At 39.0% G+C, this 22,127-nt stretch overlaps 1 protein-coding gene across 3 annotated transcripts; it reads left to right on the forward strand.

Annotated features, from left to right (window-relative positions):
- The first annotated feature begins 2,382 nt into the window (after positions 1–2,382).
- Positions 2,383–21,845, forward strand: LOC144639246 (single-stranded DNA-binding protein 3-like). 3 transcript variants are annotated; one of them, XM_078498541.1, is made up of 19 exons: positions 2,387–2,634; positions 2,847–2,919; positions 3,056–3,117; positions 3,398–3,482; positions 7,394–7,507; positions 8,556–8,627; positions 9,427–9,453; positions 9,729–9,797; positions 10,209–10,296; positions 10,512–10,564; positions 11,944–12,005; positions 12,248–12,281; positions 14,394–14,436; positions 14,561–14,631; positions 15,659–15,725; positions 16,202–16,233; positions 16,988–17,071; positions 18,527–18,565; positions 19,460–21,845. In XM_078498541.1, the coding sequence occupies exons 1-18, from the start codon at positions 2,579–2,581 to the stop codon at positions 18,539–18,541; spliced, it is 1,107 nt and encodes a 368-aa protein (XP_078354667.1). In that variant the 5' UTR covers positions 2,387–2,578; the 3' UTR covers positions 18,542–18,565; positions 19,460–21,845. The 3 variants fall into 3 exon arrangements, with proteins under 3 accessions (XP_078354665.1, XP_078354667.1, XP_078354666.1); XM_078498539.1 differs by lacking the exon at positions 18,527–18,565 and having other exon boundaries at positions 2,383–2,634; XM_078498540.1 differs by lacking the exon at positions 18,527–18,565 and having other exon boundaries at positions 2,578–2,706.
- The last annotated feature ends 282 nt before the right edge of the window (positions 21,846–22,127 follow it).

A 22,127-nucleotide genomic window follows, 5' to 3' on the forward strand; every position in this document is an offset into this window, starting at 1 on the left:
TTCCAGGGGGCGACCACTTGTGCAAAGATATTGCACTCTCAGCGTCCTTTACAACTTGACCTAGTTATTTATTATAGTCGGATCGAGCGCTCCAGGTTCGAGCCTTGGCCGGATTCTTTGGCAAGGATTTTTACTCTCATGGTGCCTCTCTCCAAACACTTGACCTTGACGGGTACTAAACACAGGGATAACCCTGCGATGGACTAGCATCCCATCAAGGAGGGAGTAGAAATCGCCTCCTAGTCGCTTCATGCCACGGAAACCGAAACATCATGGGTGACGGTCTGGTGGGCCGGACTACAGTCGTAAGCAGACATTACTTTCATAAGGATATCCCTCAACTCTGATGGCCTCTCAGTGGCCTGTTTATTTATTCAGGGGAACACCAAACTGCGACTATAACAAGGCAAGTAGAAGTTTACAAGAATCTTAAAGAGTTCTTATTACGATCGACTCTACCCGGAAAAGCTACAAGATCTGCCGTTTGAAAAAAAAGTACAAACACAATGTGATCGTACATTTGATTCTAGGTCAGGATTCTAGGTCTGGGATTGGGTTCACAGCGGACCGACGCACTGATCGTGCGCAGTTCGAATTCCGACAAAACTATGCCTCTTGTTTATCGAAGTTTCAAATTTCTGCAATCAACCACTTTCAAGCCAAAGGTTAAGGCAGTTACTGAAAATGTAAGTTTCGTACCACATGCATCCACAGAGAATTTAAATTATCTACTTAGTCCATCGGCACGTAATTTAGTATGTGACTGCTTTTTTCATAATGTTTTCTTACTTAAGTCTTGCACATTTTCGGTTCAAGCTCTTCATGATGATGATGATGATGATGATGATGATGGGCTTATATAGCGCATTTACAAAGCTCGTGATCAGTGCGCTTCACAATTCGAATCTATGAGATGAGACCAGACATCAGCATATAAGGCGCCTATGGCAGCCGCTATCCGTCCATGTGTATGATCTCACCCCACCACCCAACCCATGGAATAGAACAGACCACAACACCGGGAACTTCATGCCCTACTCTTTGCGATGAGTGTGTGGATTCTTTAACGTCCCCTGCTGATTATAACACTGAAGATGCAAGAGACGGGGCCTACGGTTTATCGTCCTTATCCGAGAAGACTAGAATGTCTAACCATTTGCAGATGTAATAACAAACAAAGGCAGCACATTCTCCTCAGTTATTTTAAGACCCTGAGTGTTGGTCCGGTCTGGGCGTCAAACCTGAGACCTCCCGCACGGCAGTTCGGCGCTCTACCACTGAGCTAACCGGTCGGCGGTTAGCAGGGTTTGAGGCGGCCAAAACCGAAAGTCGTCTAAGTTTCAATCCGAAAAATTCCATACTGATGCCGTAGCCCCGATTGTAACAACGACTTTCTGTTTCCTGCGCGCGAAAAATTAAGAACCGAGCAACATTGAACCAATCATAGACACTATGCGGATCTCAATAGAGCTACGTCATGTGGGGAAAGAATTAAGTGCGCAAAAAGAAAAGATGAGACTTTTAACTTTCATCTGAAAATAACCTAGAATCGTTCAGACGCAAAACTACTTTTAAAAATTACCGGCCAGTGTGTTGAAACACAACTGGTAAAAGAGCTGTTATAGAAGTTGCCTCTGCCCATCCGAAACTAGTCATTCGGACAAAAATTAGGAATTTTATGTAATCGGGTATATATTTTTACAACCTTCCCAAAAATCTTTTGCCTGTGGTTGTAGGTCAAAAAGAAAAAGAAAAAACAATTTACAGTTAACTTTCTCTTAACGGACACCTCTATAAGACGAACACCTGGTGTTGGTCCCCTTTCCTTTCTTTTTTCAGTCTTTTTACTGTGACTCCCTATAAGACGGACACCTCCCATGCTATTGCTGGATTTCCACTGACGCGTAATTTATTACGTGCGTGAAAAACTTTAGAGACAATCATGATGTATTAACGACTTGGATAAACGTGTACGCAAATCGTTCACACGTTATCTCCAAATTTTTTTCGTGCACGTCAACGAACGTAAAAAAAATACGCGTCAGTGGAAATCCACCCTAAGACGGAAAGTTGGAGCCGGTCCTTACGGTGTCCGCCTAAGAAAGAGTTGACTGTATAAACCAAAATTGAATATGAAGGAAATATCTGTGTGGAAATAAATAATTTACATGCGAGTTTCAATCCACTTCTTTTGAAACTGTGATCAGGTGAATTTTTTTGGCCTGTTGTATTTTCTGTACGCGCGAAAAATAACGTAACGATAACGAGAAAAGACGAACGCACAAAAGTACGCCTAATCGCATGTTATTATTTTGCAAAAACGTTCATGAGCTGAGACGAATTTGTATTGAAAATAACGACTACCATGACTTCAAATGGCGCAGATCACGCAAACACAGTTCGGGAGTCCAATCCAGGGTTAATTATTCCAGCTAACCCAGAGGTCCCGTCCGTCGACCAATCAGTGCCAATCCACTAATGGTTTCTATAGTAACGGGCGCTAGGCCCCGGTCTGTGACGCGGACCCCACAAGGCATGACGAACTCAAGTGACACATCTTTGACAGGGCCAGCGCAGCATGTACTCCAAAGGCAAGGCGAATACAGTGCCCTCCGATGCACAGGCACGGGAAAAGTAAGCTTCACTTGATTTTTCCTGCAAAATGGACGCCAGAAATGGATTCAGCGAGTCCGAAAACGGGGGATGGTATATAAAATTTAGGGCCATTGCGGGCGAATTTCGGAAGTTTCATCGCCGGGTCTGAGCGCGGCTTTGTGTTTTAGGAAACTGTGTCTGTATACTGATGAAGCGTAACTGGTTTATCGAACATTCTCGTTCTTCTGTAGGCTGGCCTTGTATGTGTACGAATACCTTCTACACGTGGGAGCGCAAAAGAGCGCACAGACTTTTCTTAACGAGGTAAACTTGATCACAACTTGGTTCGTTTTCACGGAGTGTGCAAGTTGGTTTTTGCGAGACGCGGTTACAAACGCAGAGCGTCGCCTGAATGTTATACGCTTTACAAGTATTGAGGAGTGCTTTCGTTCTCTTCTAGATAAGATGGGAGAAGAATATAACGCTGGGAGAACCGCCTGGTTTTCTTCATTCATGGTGGTGGTGAGTTTCGCCAATGACTGAAGTAATTAGTGAGTTGTTGATTCGAATTTTAAACTAGGTTCTCATTACTTTTACAGCGAAATAAATGAGAGCTGCGTTTTTAATGGTCGTTTATACGTAACACGACCGGGTTTTATTTTCCAGCCTTCTAAACTGTGATCCTGGGTGCTTCATTAACCTTTCTTTATGATTAAATCCAGGTTGTTTTTTTAATTTCCCGCCCAAATTATGTCTGTTCGTTCGAGTGATGCTCGTGTGCTTTTCCCTTTCTTCGTTGCAGTGTGTTTTGGGACTTATATTGTGCCGCACCGGAGAGACGAGACAGTTGTGACCATTCCAGCGAGGCCAAAGCTTTTCACGACTATGTAAGAACAAATTACAATTTACAATGTAAGCTCTCAATGTAATTTCCTGCGAGATCCTTGCGAGCGAAGCGATTATTCGTTCGGTCGGAGCGCACCATTTTGTCACGCTAGATCAGTGTATTGTTACATTTACACGCGCGGAAATCTGTCTAGATCACCGATTTGAAACATACTTCTCGCAGTTCGTATTGTTGCGGGTGCAAACCTGGAAAATACGAGAGTCTAATTTCCATTTGGGTTAGCGCTTGTGGTGGTAAATTGAAGAAGCACGCGCATATGAAATGATATGTTTTTCGTACACTACATCTTAGAATTTCCTGTGTGTGTTGACCGCTGTCATTTCCTTTCAACGAAAATGCAAAATCATTTCGTGATAATTTTAACTACGCTCTTCATAAAACGTAACCGATATGCTACGTATCCTTCCAAGTTGATGCGTGTTTAGCGTAACATTTGGGCATTGTTGAGAAATTTTTATTCGACCGAATAGATCGGAGACTTGACGCTTTAACACGGGCAATATTGAAATTCCTAGCAAAGGCGCGTTAGTTAATTTTTCATCGAAGACGAAAAGATATTGTTTTGTGGAAGGGATAGGGGAAAACTTTGATTTATTATACAGCAAACTTTTGCAAAACATCGATTCTTTTCCGGACATATTATGCTTTTCTTAGATCTCTTAGAGTTCTGCTTTTGAATGCTAGACTTGAACAAAGGTCTTTGTGATGCCACCAGTTGCATTCGATTCAACACGCAAATTCGCGAGTTTTGCCTTCTTAAAGTTTTCTTTGCGTCGAGATTATACATCCCTCCACTTGAATATGTTGTCTTTTTTTCCGGTTAATTGAATGTTCTTATTCTCAATATTTTTAAATCCCTCCTAACCGGTTAAATAGATGTCGGTGAATGCTCATGAGTAGAAAACTAAAGGTTTTTGAATAAATTAACCGAGGTTATAGTTACGACAGGTTTAGATCCATCAGGTGTAGGCGTTCAAAATGGATTTTTATTGAATTCAATGATTTTTCTGTGTAGCGCGTTAGTTTACGTCTACGATTAATAACCCGCTTATACCCTGCTAAGTCCCGAGCAACAGAGATCAAGTGAGCGAGTGATCGGTGCTTCGAAACCACGAGACGCGCCGAGGACGAATATTTTGTGTTGATAAACTATGGGGGAGACGCGTATTGAGGTTTCCCAAAATTTGCATAATTTCAGGAAGGAATGGCATTTTTTTTTCGTCACATGACGAGTTTTTGACTCAAGGCTTAGCGCTTTTTATGAGAGACGGGCAGCAAAACGCTTTTTCACGAACCCATTCAAAGTTGCGATCATTCGTTCGATTTCTCGTTGCACGCGCGATAAACTCTGCTCGCTGGCGTGTGATAATGTGAAATTTACATTGCCATAAATAGCGCAGATTTTTATTTTCTCGTCACTGACGGGTCTGAGCACACGTCATGGGTGGTCGAGCTTATTTGAAAACTCTGCTTTCCTGTCATCTTAGCATAAAGTTTGACTCAAGCTCGTCTGAGAGAGGTTCGGATGTGTTGTGATTGTGTTCTATGACCGGCAGGTGTTGAGTTTCCAACACGCAGCATTTTGGGAAAACTTCTGGCAGAAATCGCCTCCTTAATCGCTATTGTTTTATAGCCTATGAGCTTGCTGATGTTGTGATAAACTGTTGTTAAATTTAGCACTTGTACATTTTTTTCGAAGCAACAATACAACCCAAACAAGTTTTATGTCTTGATGTGATTTCTTGATTTTTTCTCCACTGCCACTTAAGCTCGTGTTTGAAATAGTTTAGGATAGGAAGGGCATGCTTTCAAAACTTTGTTGTTTATACAAGGATTGTGAAAATAAGAATGCTTTTATTTCAGTTGACAAGGCAGTTGACAGCATTGTGTTGTAAATATATTTTCAGAGAATTGGATTTTCAAGATAAAATCACAATAGTTAGTTACAAACCTTGAAGTGGCTGGTTTTATATCACCTCTTTACTGAAAGAAATATAGAGAAAATACTTGTTTCTTCAATGGAATTGTAAAAATACAGTCTTGAAAAAAATCATGTTTATATCTTGGACAATTTGTGTAGATTTGCAGCTGCAGAATTTTTTTTTAAAAAAAATCACACCAGCATAAATTTGCCCTTGAGGTCCTGTTGAATAAAGCTAGAGTTAGAATTGTTGCCAAAGAAAATACAAGGGATCCGATGAGCAGTTATATAAACATTCAAAAACTCCTCACAAATCTCTCTACATTTCTTATAGTCTAGTGGGAAGAAATTGTATGTAGTTTGAGGGCTTTGTAGTTATGTGTATGATAACAAAGATTCAGGCATCTTATTTCTTTTGATCAATACATGTATATGTACACAAAATCAATTTTTGAAGTCGGTTTTATTTTTGCCTTGAGGTGGGGCTTTTAAAAACAAAAAAAAATGGTCAGAAGGCAACCTTTTGATCGTTGTAATACTACACCCATTCAGTGACATTGACTGTAATTTTAGTTTTCACTTGTTTTCAAGCAACAGATTTTGATGTAGTATGATCATAATATCCATGTATTTTAAAAATGTCTAAAATGTCTCTCAAAGTCTAGTTGGAAATTTTATCTATTTTCTTATACAAATTCAAAGTGGTGTGTTATGATTACCTGTAAGTGAAGTTCGACAAAAAAAACTGCCAAAAATGATTTGATACTAAGTGAAATTGTGCCTTTTCTCACATGATGCAAAGTGATTTTTCACATTTCCCACAATTTACTGCAGTCAATTTATCTTAGAACAAATGAAACCATATCTGGTTTCTTTCTGTTACAACATCTTTGATAGTGGGAATTATTTCGTAAAATAGATAGAGCTAGTTAATTGGCTATAACTTGGAGATATACTTTATAACAACTGTACACCAAGATATCTTAAGTTGCTATTGAAAAATACACTTTGTATTTAACAGCGTATTTGCAGAATGCTCTAACAGCTTTCTTTGAGCTGTTAGCTTTTACATTGATGATTGCATATACAGTCAACTCTCTCTAAGACGGACACCTTTGGACCGGCCGCAGCTGTCCGTCTTAGAGAGGTGTCCATCTTGTAGAGAGTCGAGGAAACATGACACCAGTAATTTTGAGATAATAAAGCTAAACCTATGCACAATAAATACTCGTCTGTTTTGAGTGTGTTGAAAGTCGCTTTCTTTAACAAAACCTACAAACAGGGACAACAATAATTTCAGAAAATTGTATCGTTTGTTCATTACAATCGATAATTCACTGCTTCACGTAAGCAGAGAAGCTTCATTGTTTTGGTTAGTAAGTTTGGTATGCGCGTATCCTTAGGGCGCTGGCAAACTTTGCTTTATCGATATGAAGATTGGAAGTAATTTCACGAATAAAACATGATAAAAAACACTTCTTAAATGTCCGTTGATGATTTCAAAGTGTCCATTGTCCGTCTTAGAGAGGTGTCCGTCTTATAGAGAGTTTAGTTACAGTAAAATGACTGAAAAATGGCAGGGACCATCCCCAGGTGTCCGTTTTATGGAGGTGTCCGTCTTATAGAGGTGTCCGTTAAGAGAGAGTTGACTGTACTCCATATTCTAATCATATATCAAAGTTATTCCCAGTAATAACTTAAATTTTAGTTTCCAATTTTAACAGAGGTCTTAGAAGGTATCAAGGGGGGTGATCCAATTTAGCGAGAAAATTTTAATAAAATTCATGTGTCATGTATACTTTACACAAGCGATTTTATCAAATTCATGAATCACATTTCTCTTCTCGCTCTATATTTTTAAACATCAGTCTAGGTTTTGCCCTTATCACATGCTAGGCATAAATCCTTTGCTACCCTCGTATTATTACCCTGATATTTGATATTAACTTGACTAATGAACCCATCATCAGGTTATTCCCAATCTTCAGCAAGGGGCTGTACCATCCCCAGGATTCCCTCAGATGGGAACTGATGGTCCCCCAGGAGGTTCAAGTATGCCTGGAGGAATGCCCCCCTATTTTACGGTAAGTCACCATTTATATTTGTTGTGACATCTTTTTGTTGCTGACAGTATCTAGACGCGTGGTTGCCGCATTCATTGTAATGATTGATTGATTACACTGCAAAGCAAAAATTGCAATATTACTTAGTGACAATGACAATGTACTGTGCAGAAAAGGTACATTGTCACCCAGCTATCAGGCAAATCCACATATTGACCAGGAATTTTTTTGGGGGTCATCTTCAATGACCTAATTCATGATTGTATGGTCTTAGATCAGAAGATAAAAGTTTCCTGGAAGATAAAAGTGACCACTCTTGCTTATCACCCACATTTTCGTATGTCACAGTGAATCTTTTCTCAGACAGAATGTTGTCTTGACTTGTAATAATGTCTAGCATTTTGCCTCCTTATTATAAACCAGGTCATTGTTATACATTTAAGAAACATTAGATTCGTCATCTCTTTCTTTGCTGTTGTATTTTCAACACATTAGTCTTGTCATGCATTGTAATTTTGTTTCCAATATGGCTGCTAAACAGGTTTAACGCCTCTGCAAATCTCTGAAGGGTGGTATTCTTGAAGGTGCCCAGGGCTCAAAACTAACAGTAGCCAACTAGCCACAGGCTAGTAAAAATGCAGTTTTGTCTTGTGCATGTAGGTTCTGGGCTTTCACTCGCCAAAATGGCTAGTTAAAATTTCAGGAATTTGATTAGAAGAAAACCAAACATCAAAATCGACTACAAGAGAACAGAACTCACAAGTACACTGTCATCACATATAAAATTACTAAAGACTGTGGACAAGCTGAAATTACCAAAAAGTAACCTAAAATTGACCCCAAAGTAATGATAACAGAGCCAGTGACGACAGTAAAGTGCCTCTGCACAAACCTAAGTTAGCTTGAGAATTCTGGCTAGTGCAGAAAATTGGGTTTGGCTAGTGAAATCAAAGTTGTAAAGTTGCAAAAAAAGTCAGTCTCGAGCCCCAGTGCCTTTCTTCTACTGCAGTCACCCGTACACTGTATGCCGTATTGTACTTACGTATTTGTCGCTATCTCTTCTATGTAGTCATCACAACCACAAGCCTCGCCTCATCAACCGCCATCACATCAAACACCGCCTGGCTACATGCCCAATCAGGTAATTGAAGTTTGTATGGCCTATAACAACATTTGGAATTTCAGTTTGAAAGAACTGTTCTGTACAACAGAGTAAGCAGTAGCACTTGAAAGTGGAGCTCAATAGGTTTCATTTGAATGGTCACACACTAGGGTTTCATCCACAGACTTTAAAGTTATAACCATCTTGTACAGCATAATAAACAGTACCAAATGAAAGTACTGCTCAGTAGCTTCCATTTGAATGGTCACACTCTAGTTATAGAGTTTCATCCACAGGCTTTAAATTTAGAGCCATCTTGTCATTCATAATAAACAGTACTGCATAAAAGTACTGCAATTTTAATTTGAATGGTTACATACTAGGGCTTTATCCACAGACTTCATTCAGCATAATAACAATACCAGCCAAAACACTGCAGTTTTCAATAGCTTTCATTTGTGAACGGTCACACACTTAATCTCCAGTTAGAGCCACTTTAATTAACCAGAGATGTTTGAGTGGTGAATTCAAACTCTCGAACAAACTCCGCACTCTCTCTCGAAAAGAGTAGGGCACGGAGTTCCCGGTGTTGTGGTCTATCTTTGCGCATTGTGTTGTATACTGTGAAATGCTTGGTTTAATTAGCATATACTTGCTAGAGCCCTAACACGGCTCATAATACTGAGGGTAAATAAAGTTTCAGTTTCAGTTCTCTTTGACTTTAGCTTGGTTTAATACAGAATTCCAATTTTTCTCCAACTTCATCACCTTATAGTAATGTACTGTACATTTTTATAGAACATTAAATAAATGTAATTTATATTAAATTTTCCTTCAGCCACCGCAAGGTTATATGACTAATCAGGTATGTTATTCCCTATTGTTTTTCCTTTGCCTCACCAGTTCCCAATTATTATTTAATCTCAATTTATCCCTTAGGTATTTGAGGCAGCCAATGTCCCATCATGTGTAGTTTGTGTATGTCATAAAAACAGTATTCTATCTTACAGTTTAATTTCTTTTCTCCTTGCCTTATGCTCTCTTTCCCTTAACCGATGTCACAGCATGAGCCATGGCTCAATATTGGTGCAAAATAATTAGATTTTGTGGGTGTCTAATTGTGTTATCTATCCTCTGCAGACACCATACGGCATGTCTAGATATAACCCAGCGGCAAACAGGCCACCCAATGTAAGGATACCAGGCCAGGTAATACAAGAAAGCATTGTCTGCGAACTTCTCCAACTCATTAATAACTCATTGAGTTAAAACAAAGAAAATCATTACCATGAAGGAGATTTGGATACCCGGTCTTGATTAGCATAGATTTTTATGATTTTTTTTTTCGGTTTACTCTGTAGTTTTTGTTTTGATTGAGAAGATATATCAAATACTCAAGACAGTGTTTCATTGGCTATCCAAACACCTCGAGTTTCATCCAAAATACCCTGCTGCATGTCATATTTTCAAATCTCTCTTTGGTGTTTGGATATCCGATGAAACACTGTCGCTCGTGTTTGATATATTACACCAAATACACACTGTTGTGCATTCTGTAGGGTAATTCTTACATTCAAATTATTTTTAACTGACTGTATTTTTTTCCTGGAATCTTTTTAGCCCCCTGGAGGCGTGGCAGGTGTACCGGGCGCACAGCCCTTGTTGCCGAGCACTATGGACCCAACAAGGCAGCCAGGGGGATATCAAGGTAAGCCCTCCCACATTTTAAATAATGACACCCGGGCATGGCGGAGTGATCAAACACCACTTATATAATCTTGAGGTCCCAGGTTCAAAGCTGTTGTCCTGATACTAGGAGAATGAGCCCGGCGGTCCCAAGTGTATCCCACAGGGTTTATGATTTATGATTGAATTGTGTTACATGTACTTCAACTAAATCAAAATATTTGTTTTGTTGAACAGGCCAACCCATGCAGATGAGTAGAATGAACCATCCAAGAGTTCCTGTTCCACCAGTAAGAAAAAAAAAGAATTTTTGCATAAGTTGTCTTAGTTTGTGTGTAGAAATAGAAACTATACATGTGCTCTTGTTTAGTCAGAGACAAATGAAGAAAGAGTTCTCCTGAAGTGTATTTAGGTTTATTACCTTTGCCAAATTGCTTTCATTCACTTAGAAGCATTAATCAGTCATTACCGTTTTATAATGACTGCAGAGGCTTCATTAACGACCAGGCACTGGGCAAATGGTCCAGCCGTGAACATACTTTGTCAGGCTGCTTTCAACATCTGAACAGACTTTAGTTTACCAAAGAGGGTAGTACCTTGCAGATACTTTGCCCGGGTGCAATAAAACCCTGATGCCCACCTGCTCCAAACCTTAATGAATTCCCTGCGACTGAACTCCAGTTTGGACTAAAGGATGCTTTTGCTTGATAGCGAGAATCCAATATAGAAATAAATAAATTACAGAAGGCTTTCGACACACGTCTCTGAAATGAAAGAAAAATTACGTGCCCCGAGTAGGATTTGAACCCACGTCTCCCTGTTACTAGTCAGGCGTGATATCCACTACACCATCGGGTCACCATGCTGGATACGTGGCAACTTATAGGTGTGTATTAGATCGGACAAGGTCAATCCACAGGGCATTTTTCTTTCGAGACATTTGTGTGTATAATGGCTAGACCCCCCAACTTAATTGGGTTTGGGCTACAGACAGAAATATTTATGAAATCATGAAAGCCTTTCATGGTTTCATAAATATTTCTGAGAATCCAATAACCGAGTTTCATTACACTCATGGTTAAGTGTGATTGACATTGTTACAAATGACTGGTTCAACAGTACAGGGACTTAGTTTATTCATCTTATCAGTGGGTTGTACTGTATAATATTCAGGGTCGGCCGGGGAAGTAATTGGTATACCAGTACACCTGAAAAGTATGTACCCAGTATAACCATTTTATATTTACCAAAATGTCCCCTCAAAATCATACAAAATACCAGAATTTGGAATAACACAGTATAGTAAATAATAAAGATGGTATACTTTATACCCAAAAATGACCCGATTTTAGGTAAAAATACAGTATATATACAGGGTGTTCATTAGGCATCGGAGATCGGAGAATTCTCCTTCTACTACGTAGAATTCTCCGGCTAAATTTCAAAGGCCTGTAACTTTTTTTTTATAAAGATGCGGAACCTTTAAAAATCATTCTCCGGTTACTTTACACTATTCTCCTGCTATTACAATTCTTAATGAAAACCCTGTATATACCAGTTTAAAATGCCACTGTATACCATATACTTAAAAACCCTGACCGACCCTGAATATTAACGGATTTCTAACATAATTTGAATGTAAATTTTGACATTATTTTGTTACCTTTAGAATTATGGTGGTATGCGGCCTCCTCCAAACAGCTCAGTAGCACCAGGTGTTAACATGCCAATGTAAGTGACTTCAGTTATCTGGGAAATAAGCATTTAATGTTTTATATTCATCATTAAAAAGTGTCAGAGCACTCAGAGGAGTTGTGCACGTTAGAATTGGTCAGTTGGAGTTCATTATAGCTCCATAAAGCACCTGGCTAATGTCCTATGCATGCTTTTTGAGTTATAATGCATGAGGCTTATGTATGAGGCTTATGCATAATACCGTTTTTGTTAAAAAATGTTTGTTGTTTTGTTAACAGGCCTGGCAGTCGACCCTGGAATCCCACAACATCGGTAAGATGCTTAGCCATTATTTTATATATTTTTTTCAGTGGGCTTAGTTTTCGATTGGTATTCCACAGAACTTTGTGATGATTATTTTTATGAAGACCAGGTTAACGAAATCTGGACTGTGGAGGGGGTTGTCAATAAATCACATTCACACAACAGATTTAAGGGACTTCCATCATGGCTTTTGCGATGGCTTGATGGTTAGGGCACTGGATTCTGGATCGAGTGATCAACATTTAGCCCTCAGGCCGGGTCATATTCCCGTATCATCCCACCCAGGGAGAAGTATAACTTCTCCTTAAGTCACTTTATGCTAATAGAAACTGGGACACGCTCCAGATGGTTTAATGGGCCACAGCCCAAACACAGATTTTTTCACGCTATAACAGTCCCAGAACATTCACATGTACTGAAGGCAGGGCTCTGGGACAAAAAGTTTAATTTAAAAGTGGAAGCTTATTCCCATACTTATCCTTAAATTATTTTGATCTGAAAGCCCCATAGAATTGAATAGCTTGATGCATAACTATGCTAAGTGACTTTTAAGATAAAAAATCGTTTTTTCCTTCAAACGCGCCCGAATTTTTGCTCAAACGTGCCAGAATTTTTGCGTGTGGTCTTCGATTAAATAGAAAATCGTTGTCCTTTTGTTTTTTTTTTTGGGGGGGGGGGAATTTTAATATTCGCTCGCTCAAAAACGGGATCTGGAAATGAATTCCTTAAACTACTTTGTGACGTAAGCTTACGTTTGAATTATTTTGGCGCGCGAAGCCGAGGCAACGAGACTTTCAATCAGACCAGTTGAAAACTCACCTTACGCATTAGAAGTCCGCTTATTTTCGCTCATTTGACACATATTTGCGCCCATCTGGTGGTGAAAGGACATCATTAAGTCTGGAAACCCGTAAGCCACTAGCATATCTCGAAGAAGCGAGATGTGTTGCTGCCTGAAGATTGCTAAGCCCTGCCAAGACTGGCGGTAAACTTGGCTTTCGAAGGCGCATTGAGCCAGGCGAGGTCTAGAAGCAACTTCTGTTCCAAAAAACGTTATTTTCTCGAAGTTTTGGCTCATTTGCCTCGTGTTGCCGCGTTGAACGTTTGGAAATAAGGAGGTGCTTTTAGACTTATAAAAATTCTCTTAGATTTGGCGATAGGACTTCCCGTATTTCAGCTACTCAGGGATATCCCATAATAATCTTTAATGGATACGTCATTCGATACGCATTGTCACAATAAACAAAGTTCGTTCGGCACGGCAAAGACGGAAAACGCTCACTCAATTAACAGAACACAACAGAATCGACAGAAAAGGATAATTTTTACCAAGAAAAGCAACAAATTGCTTCATTTCGACAAAAAATAGCCCTAAGCTGCGATCCTTTCCAGGAATAAAAGGCCTGAATGTTTAAAAGAACGATCGTTGCTTGTGAGTCAAGATCAAATTGCGTTACGCGTGACTACGGAGAGAAACTGGGGAAAAGCGAAAACATATTATGGATTAACCTTTAGCAGCCTAAATTTGCTGACTGAAAACGAAACATTGAACATTTGGCGAGTGCATTTGTGGTTAGAAGCTGGCGAGAGGAAAGGGCAACGGCGTAAGTCGTTTTTGTTTAAGTATTTCTCGTTCATTTTGCTATATATTTTTCACTTCTTTTCACTGTTCAGTCGCTCAAGTTTGTCGATCGGTCAAGTTCAATGTTTATATAACATTCGTGACACTTAACCCTAACCTTAACACTAGCTGACCCTAACTTTACTTTACTGTAACTGCTAAGTTTAATCCTCTTTCTCTCTTTGCCGCGTGTTATTGTTTTAAAGTGACCATAGTTCTAGTTTTTCTCGAAGACAAGGTGCAAACCAGAAATTTTAATTCGAGGACAATGTTTTTCCATTAAATTGAAGACCACATGCAAAAATTCGGGCACGTTTGAAGGAAAAAACGATTTTTCATCTTAAAAGTCACTTAGCATAGTTATGCATCAAGCTATTCAATTAATCTGATACAACAGCAACAGATGTTGATTATTGGTCATGAGTTTTGCTTTAGTCAGCCTTCATGCCACAACATTTTAAACTTTTTTGTATTAATCAAAATAAATCCGCATCTTTTAGGTGTCAGGACCACCTGGAACACCGATCATGCCCAGTCCTCAAGGTAAATTTGAAATGTGTGTTATAAAAAATCCTCTGATTAAATTATTTATGACAAATTTAGTCTCTTTAAAAAAATACGTCAATCATTGTGTTCCTTTTGTGATAAGTGCTTACCTTTTTTCCAGACCCGTCAAATGCTGCAGGTGATTCCATGTATGCGATGATGAAATCTGTCCCTGGAGGAAACATGTCTGCAGTAAGTGACTTGAACCCTGTGATCAAAATGATGAATTCTCGTTAGAAAGTGCCCTGTATTCTCTTATGGTACATCAACTTAGAAAAGGATAAATACCAGTAATCAGTGTCCTGTTATCAGAAGATGGGAGGTGCAGTGGCCAGAAAGTGGGATAAGCTCCGGCCTGATGGTCCTTTAGGCCTGAATGCAGACTTCAACAGACCTTTTTACCTACCATACTGTATATATGACACCTTAAGTTATTCAAGGAATTCTGTTTAACTAAAAACAGCCCTACATTTTTAGCAATAGACCATTTTACAGTTGTCTGCTTAGTGACATGGTCTTTGAATGGAAGTGAGGCTGGAGGTGACCTTGTTTTGATACAGACCTCACTGCTTTTGTTTTGTAAATCATGTTGTTTTGATGCTAATTATTTTGCATTTACATGATAAAGCAGGGAGGTTTGTATCAATGCAAGGTCACCCTCAGCCTCACTACCATTCAAAGGCCAGGTCACTTGGCAGGTAACTGTAAAATGGACTATTCTAAAACAAACTTGGACATTTCTTTTTCATTAAAAGCGATGTTTTGCAGTTCAAAGTGACTGTTTTACTGCTCGCCCATAAGTTTTTCTATCCAACATTCTTACAATATGTTGTTCTGTAAATGTTGTGAAGGCCACAAACTTTGCCAGGACAGCTAGCGCTACTTCTTTCTTCAGTAAGAGACGAATACTGACAATCAAAAGACACTATTTTCAATTACTGTAAAAGATTAGATTCTTTGTGGTGTTCAAATTTAAAATAAGCGCCGCCCTCAAATAAACGCCGCCCTTGAATAAGCGCCACACCTTAGGCGTCAAAAATTTAATAAGCGCCGCGGCGCTTATTCGAGTAAATACAGTATTTGCTGTGCTAACCATGTATCTCCTGTGTTGGTGTCCCAGTTAATTTTGTAACATGATAACATGGTTTTGGAGTTTTGTTGCGGTCATGTAGAACCAGTGTAATGTACTTATGATATGGGTGATTCTTTTTCTCTTCAGTACATGGGTGGAGGTCCTGAGCCAACACTACCCCTAGGGGCCCAGGAGGCCCCACTTGTTATGAACGGTGAGGTTTAATGATAATTATTATCCTGAGCAAACAGACTGACACTTTACAGGCTCCGTTCTTCGTGCACACAAGATTCAAAAAGTCATACTAGTTACATACATTTTTTCGCTCTACAGAGCCCTGGGTAGTTTTTCCAATTATTGGTTGTTTCTTGCACATAGCATAGTGTTACCTGACAGATATAGGACCAGAACAGGACTACATAATTTTGAGCATGTATAGTCGAGTTTTGATTGGCAGTTTTGAAAACTGTGAAGACATTAAAACCCATCCTGATTCTGTTGTGTTTTCCATCTATCAACCTGTTTGACTGGTTTAGCTGATGTTACTAAGTTTTTCCCATGCAGATTTCAATTTGTGTATACATATTTAATTTAAGGGATGCCTAAAACCATGAAAGCTGAAGGCATATTTTTAAAATGCTTGTAGTAGTGCCATTCAAATATTTAATTTTGTGTTAATTTTTACAATAGATTCAAACCCTGATATGGACGGTCTGCCCAAGGTAAAAACTATTTAACAATGTTTTTTGCTATTTAAAAACGAAATACTTTTGCTGCAAACTGGGTAAACTTTTAACACCAAAATCTGCCTGCATCATAATTAACGGGTCAGGTAGCAGCTTTCACAAGGTCTTGCGTGAATGGCTTGCTATCCTAAATGAGTGAACAATAGGACAGACAACTGGAACAATGCCCCTAGCCCCCAAAACAGTAGAAACTGTTACACCAGAGGACCAGTAGAAGCTTTCGAGAGCTGCTACACTACTGTCATTGCAGAGTGATGAATTAATAACTCTTATGTAACTATGTAATTTTTAAATTTTTCGATTTTATACAAATGTAACATTTAGCTTATATCTTAGTATCTCTTATATATTTTAATCTTTTTAACTTCCATTTTAGGTACACTGTAAGACTTTTAGCGACTTTTTAATTTTTACTTTTTACTAGGGCCTCTAAGGATAACAGTTTTTATTGTAAAGCTGATGGAGTAACCCTATTTAAATAAAGGCTTATTCTATTCTTCTATTCTAATGGTAAAAATAAGGACTGTTTGGGCCAAATGTGGGTGGTCGTAAATGTAATCACAAGAGTCATTGAGGGGTGCTCTACTGTATGCATTGTTCACAGGTTGTGAGCCGTCTGATTATGTTTTCCACACCCACCCACCCCTCCCATTCAAAAAACATGTACACACCCCCCTCTACCCCTTAGTTTCATTTTTCACTACTTAACATATTACTGTGGTGTTTTCAGGATAATCAGAATGATCATAATCCTGGTACCCCCGGAGAAGGAGACAGCCAGTTTAGCAATTTACTGCCTTTTTCACAAGATAATGTAAGTGAAAACTGTTTGTCTGAGTTTTGTGCACTGTAGTTAAAAATCTGTTTGGAGAGTAGGATATTTTGTAGGATGTCTTGTGTAAAAAATGTTGTAGACAAACAAGTTCATTTTGCTTTGTAAATCCATCACACTTGACTCTTGAATGTGAGATGTCAATTGGTGTAAAAAACTAAACTCACCTGCTTTTAAGTCGGCTGAAAAAAAGTTGTTGCCCTGTTCTGAGTGATAACATTTAGGGGGAAAAAGAAAAACGTAAAAATATGGTCAAGTACTTGTCTTCAGAGCTGAAAATTAGGAACAAAACAGCATTTTGGATTTTGCAGCGAAATTAAATAAATAAGTTTACAAATAGACCTGAAACTACAGTAGCAAGTTAATTTGAAGGTTATAAAGCTATATTTTACTTAAGCTAGCGTAAGTAAGGCTTAAGTTTTAAGCAGACTTGAGCTTATTGAACAAGCTTAAACAAATAAACAGCTCTTTGCAGTAAGCGCTAAATCATTGTTTTGTTTTAAAATAACTAAACTTTGCAAGCTGTTTACGAACCAGCTTAAATTTAACAAGAGCGTTTTAGTCTTAAAAACCTGTTACAAACGTAAGCTTATTAAATGTGAATAGGGTATTAAAAATATAAGCTTATAAAAACTACTATACAGTCTTGTAGACCTTTTGACGGAAAGCTAACATTGCTCACGTTGTTGTCGTGAAGGCACTCAAATCTTTGAATCTGTTAAGCTGATACCCTACAAATTAAACGTATTGAATTTAAACGGTACTATTTAACAGCCAATTTTAAATTAAACGGAACAAATGCGAGCTAAACAAGATCATTTCGCACCTACCTGTTCGTACGCAAATCTTTATCCAACTTCTGCCATTCCCCCTCGTGTTAGACCGAGTTTCTATTGGAGCCTGGAAATGAAACGTGAGATTAACGCGCGTGCTCAGCATGAAATGTGAAATGAATTGAAATGCAACTGGGCAAATGATTTAATTAAAAAAACGAACCTCGACCTAAAATTAATTTATCTTGTGTAAGCTAGCATAAAAACGACTGTTTTGTAATTATATTGTTGTGCACTTTGTCATACTCAACTTTCTGTTTATCACTTTTTTGCGTTTTTTTATATTTCATTTTTTTCTTGAACCTGCATAGTTTGAAAAGTCGTTTTATACTTTACAACAACCATAGGTCATGTGATGCCATAACCACTTGTAAAACGTAGTTATTCATACGTTCATACCATTCTTGCATTGATCGTTGATCATAAATCGCTCGGTTAAACGACCCGCCAAGTACTCAGTTTTATAAGGAGGATTTCCTCCGAATCCTTGCTCCTTTTGGTCAGCGGTAGCGATGCCGCTGACCAGACGGAGCGTAGGCTCTGGTGCACCGATTTTCTCTTTTCATGCGGTCGTTTGTAATATTTGATAATTCTTGTTTTGCAGACATTTCCAAGTTAAAGTGAACATTAACCGGCTTTTGAAGTGAGTTGAATATTTTTAGACAAGTTAATGATGCGTAAACAGAGCATGATTTTCTTAAACTTTGCATGCCAACTGTGGTTAGAGGTAGCAAATGACTTATGGTTGACATTTGAAAACCATCGATTATTTAAGACGTGTATTATTAAACAGACCTTACTGTAACAACCCCTATTCCAAAGGCGTTTTTTTAGTTTGGCAAACAAGAACCTTTTTTGGCAACAGTTTTCGATTCTTTTATCCAATCAAAACGTAGCGCGAACATTCTAGGTGTGACGCTAGTATGACGCAATGCAGTTACTTACTCTTGTTGCTTAGCAACTTTGGCGCGAGGAACATCGCGGGCTCAGTCATAGCCGCAAGGTCGTAGGCGTATATCAAATGTAGCTTTCTCGTTATTTTCGCGACCATTGATGGCAAACGAGGCTGCGTAATCGTTTACTACAAACTTGGCCAGTGCAACTAAACAGCAATCTCGACTATTCTCTAATTTAGCTACAGGTTAGAAAAACGACTGCCGACTTTCTTGAATGAGCTTTAAGCTGGGGCCACTCATTAGTCAAAGCAGTTTATAAGCTATAGTTGCACTTTTCTGCATCATTGACGTGTTACGATAATGTTCACCCTTTAGGGACTTCATTGCGCCTATGAGTTGTCGCAAGCGAGATTGTTACGTATTGCCACGGCAACTATCCGACGGAATTCTTTTCGGAAAGTTTGTGCTACTTTTTATTGGTCCGTAAGAATCGAAAACTGTTCTGGTTCATCGTCGTTAGTTTGCCAGAAGAGGGCGCTTATTTTCTTGACAAAATGTTATCGTTAGTAGTGCTCTTGCATGTGTGCGTGATGAAATATTGGTCCCAGTTTAGTGTAATTAAATATTTTCTTTTTTTGTAGGATCACTGCGATTCAGTTGCGATCTTAAAGATCAAAGAAACCATGCAAGAGGAAGCTAGAAGATTTGAAAATACCGACGAAACGACAACAAACGGAGACTTCTTCATGCAATAGCAGCTAGAGAACTTATCTCTTTGTATATTCTTCATCCGCCATTACCTTAGGATTTGTAGTAAACGGCAGTGCTGTGAGGTTTGGACGCCACTCGTTAGGAACAAATCTAATAGCTGCTCAAACCTCGTCAGTACTAAAGGCCCTCTTGTCATTTGCGCTGCAATTTAGCGTTTTTAAATTTCGCGAGGTTGACTCCGTTTGTTTAACTGCAGAGCTTAAGATAAGAGAGCTTGAACAAGCCTGAGCGAAAAGGAAATTTGTCTTCACGCGCTTAATTCTTTCACCGTTCGATAGTCGACGAAGATTGGACCCGAAAAATTCCATACTGATGACGTCGGTCTACAGAGATGCGTGTTGTGTTCTGATTGGTTGTTGCTCAGTTTTTGAATTTTCGCGTGCAAGTATCAACCAATCAGAGACGCTACACGGATCTCTGTAGGTTACGTCATCAGTATGGAATTTTTCGGGTCAAAAGAGCGGCAAAAGAATTGAACGCGCGCAGATAAGGACTGTTTTCTCGGGCAAAGCCTAGAATAGAATGTCTTTAAAATAAGGTTATATTATATAGAAAGGGAAAATATGTTTGTATAGTTCATTTACTTACGTCGTGTGTAAGATATGTCGACAGTTGTTGGGTTCACTTGGTATTATAATTGGCGAGTTCTGATCGGTAGCAAAGCTTTCACGCCCAGCTTTCCGCATCTTCGATTAGAGCAGACTTTCAACAAATCTAAAGGGGCTTTTTTAAAATACATGCTGTGATGGGTCAAATCTGATAGAAAACTTCTAGGGGCTTCTGTGAAACATGATGGCATTGATTCGTAGACTAAAAAACGAACATGCAACTCGAAGTAACAGAGTTTCCGAGTGCTTCCGAATGGTTCGCGGAGTTCTTTGTCCGTATACGACTCTTGCCACAGGGTTTTAAAGTACGCCTCTTCTGTGTTGAAGAGGCATAGAAGAGGCTTTTTTCTTTAAGTGTCCTGTGACTCGCAACAAATCATGCACCACAGTACTACCATCTGGAACAAAAATCCACAAAGATGCGAAAGCTCGTTTCCTCGAGATTAAGCCGCTTAGAGGCACTATAATGCTATCATAAAAGTTTTGCTTTTTTACGCCTAAAGCTTGCCGTTCAAGCTTAAAGCTTAACTTGTGTACATGCGCCTTTGTAGCCTTGTATAAAAATAGAATAGTGAACATTGGGCAGTGCTGTTTATAAAGGAAGATCTGATTGCTTTTCGGTCCACTTCCTGGCGACAGAGAACATGAACTGTTTAGAACGTGCATGGCCGTCCATATTTAAGCGAAGTAGAAATTTATTAGTCTTGTGTAACAAACTTAGTGAAGCTTGTGAATTAAGCGCTTAGGTTTTTAAACGTGTTAAGGTATATTTAAACTTTTAAGAGAGCCCACTCTACATACAGAAACTGAACGAAATGCGGTATATAATGCAGCGACTTTGGCAAATTTGCACAATATTCAAGTAGGCTTATAGTTTATGTCCGCCGTTTAGTTCATCACGCAACTCCAAAAGCGTTGCGTGACTTTTGAAGAGCTTTGCATGATGACGAGCGAATATGCCTCGGGATTGCTAAAACTCTAGCGCTGAGGTGTACTTAAAACCGAGCACTTCTTGTTGATAAGGGAATTGATTGCTTGCTAGTCGACCTTCATTTCGCCGCCCAACAAAACCTTTGTTTATCCGCAGTAGAACCGAAGTAGTAAATTAAGAAAAAATGTTTTCTCTGGGAAGAAAAACAGGGGGGTTTCCACATAACGCTGAAGAATGACTATGATTAATATGAATGAAAAAAGTATGATTGATGCCAGATAATTTGAAAGGAACCAATTTGAAAAACCCAAAAATTAAACTTCTGCAGTAGTAGTATACATATGATATATATTCCGAAGCCGTTGTAGGCTTACAGACTACTAAATGGCATGATTAATCTGTATAAAGATCAACTCCGATATGTAATTGTTTCTCTCTAAATACGCTTATACAGTTTGTGATCCTGTTGATATTAAAGAAATTGCTGTATAATTTTAGAAAACTTTTAGAAATAGCAAAGTGTTCCCGGTGCGCCGGTTGTCTTGGCGCGTCACGCAACATATTAGAGACGAGTTGCGTGACAGCCGAAGCTGGGGTCATTACAAAACTATTCCGCACAAATGGTTATCCTTTTGTCTCTTGATGCTCCTGTTCTTAATACTAAAGGAAAGGCACAAGGGACTTAGAAATTAATAAATTACGTTCTTCACCATTGTACACTTTTTTAGTCGGTTTTGAATCAAGGAAAAGACCGATAAACCTCTGGCAAGATCACGTTTGGGGTTTCCTGGACTCGAAACGTTTTTGCGGCCTTATCTTTCGCGTGGAAGGCCAACGTGGTCCTTTTCGCAATCTAGGAATGCTTTCCATTTGTGTGGAAAACCGTTTAGAATTTTCTGGCAAATGGAACAGTACAATTTTTCAACAAACACAATGGTACGGGACGGCCGTGTACCATTTGAAAATTTTCCAGTGGAAAGGACTGGGTGTCACTTTATT

This window comes from Oculina patagonica, chromosome 14 (genome assembly GCF_052425735.1).
Source record: "Oculina patagonica isolate OP01 chromosome 14, crgOcupat, whole genome shotgun sequence".
Lineage (NCBI taxonomy): Eukaryota > Metazoa > Cnidaria > Anthozoa > Scleractinia > Oculinidae > Oculina > Oculina patagonica.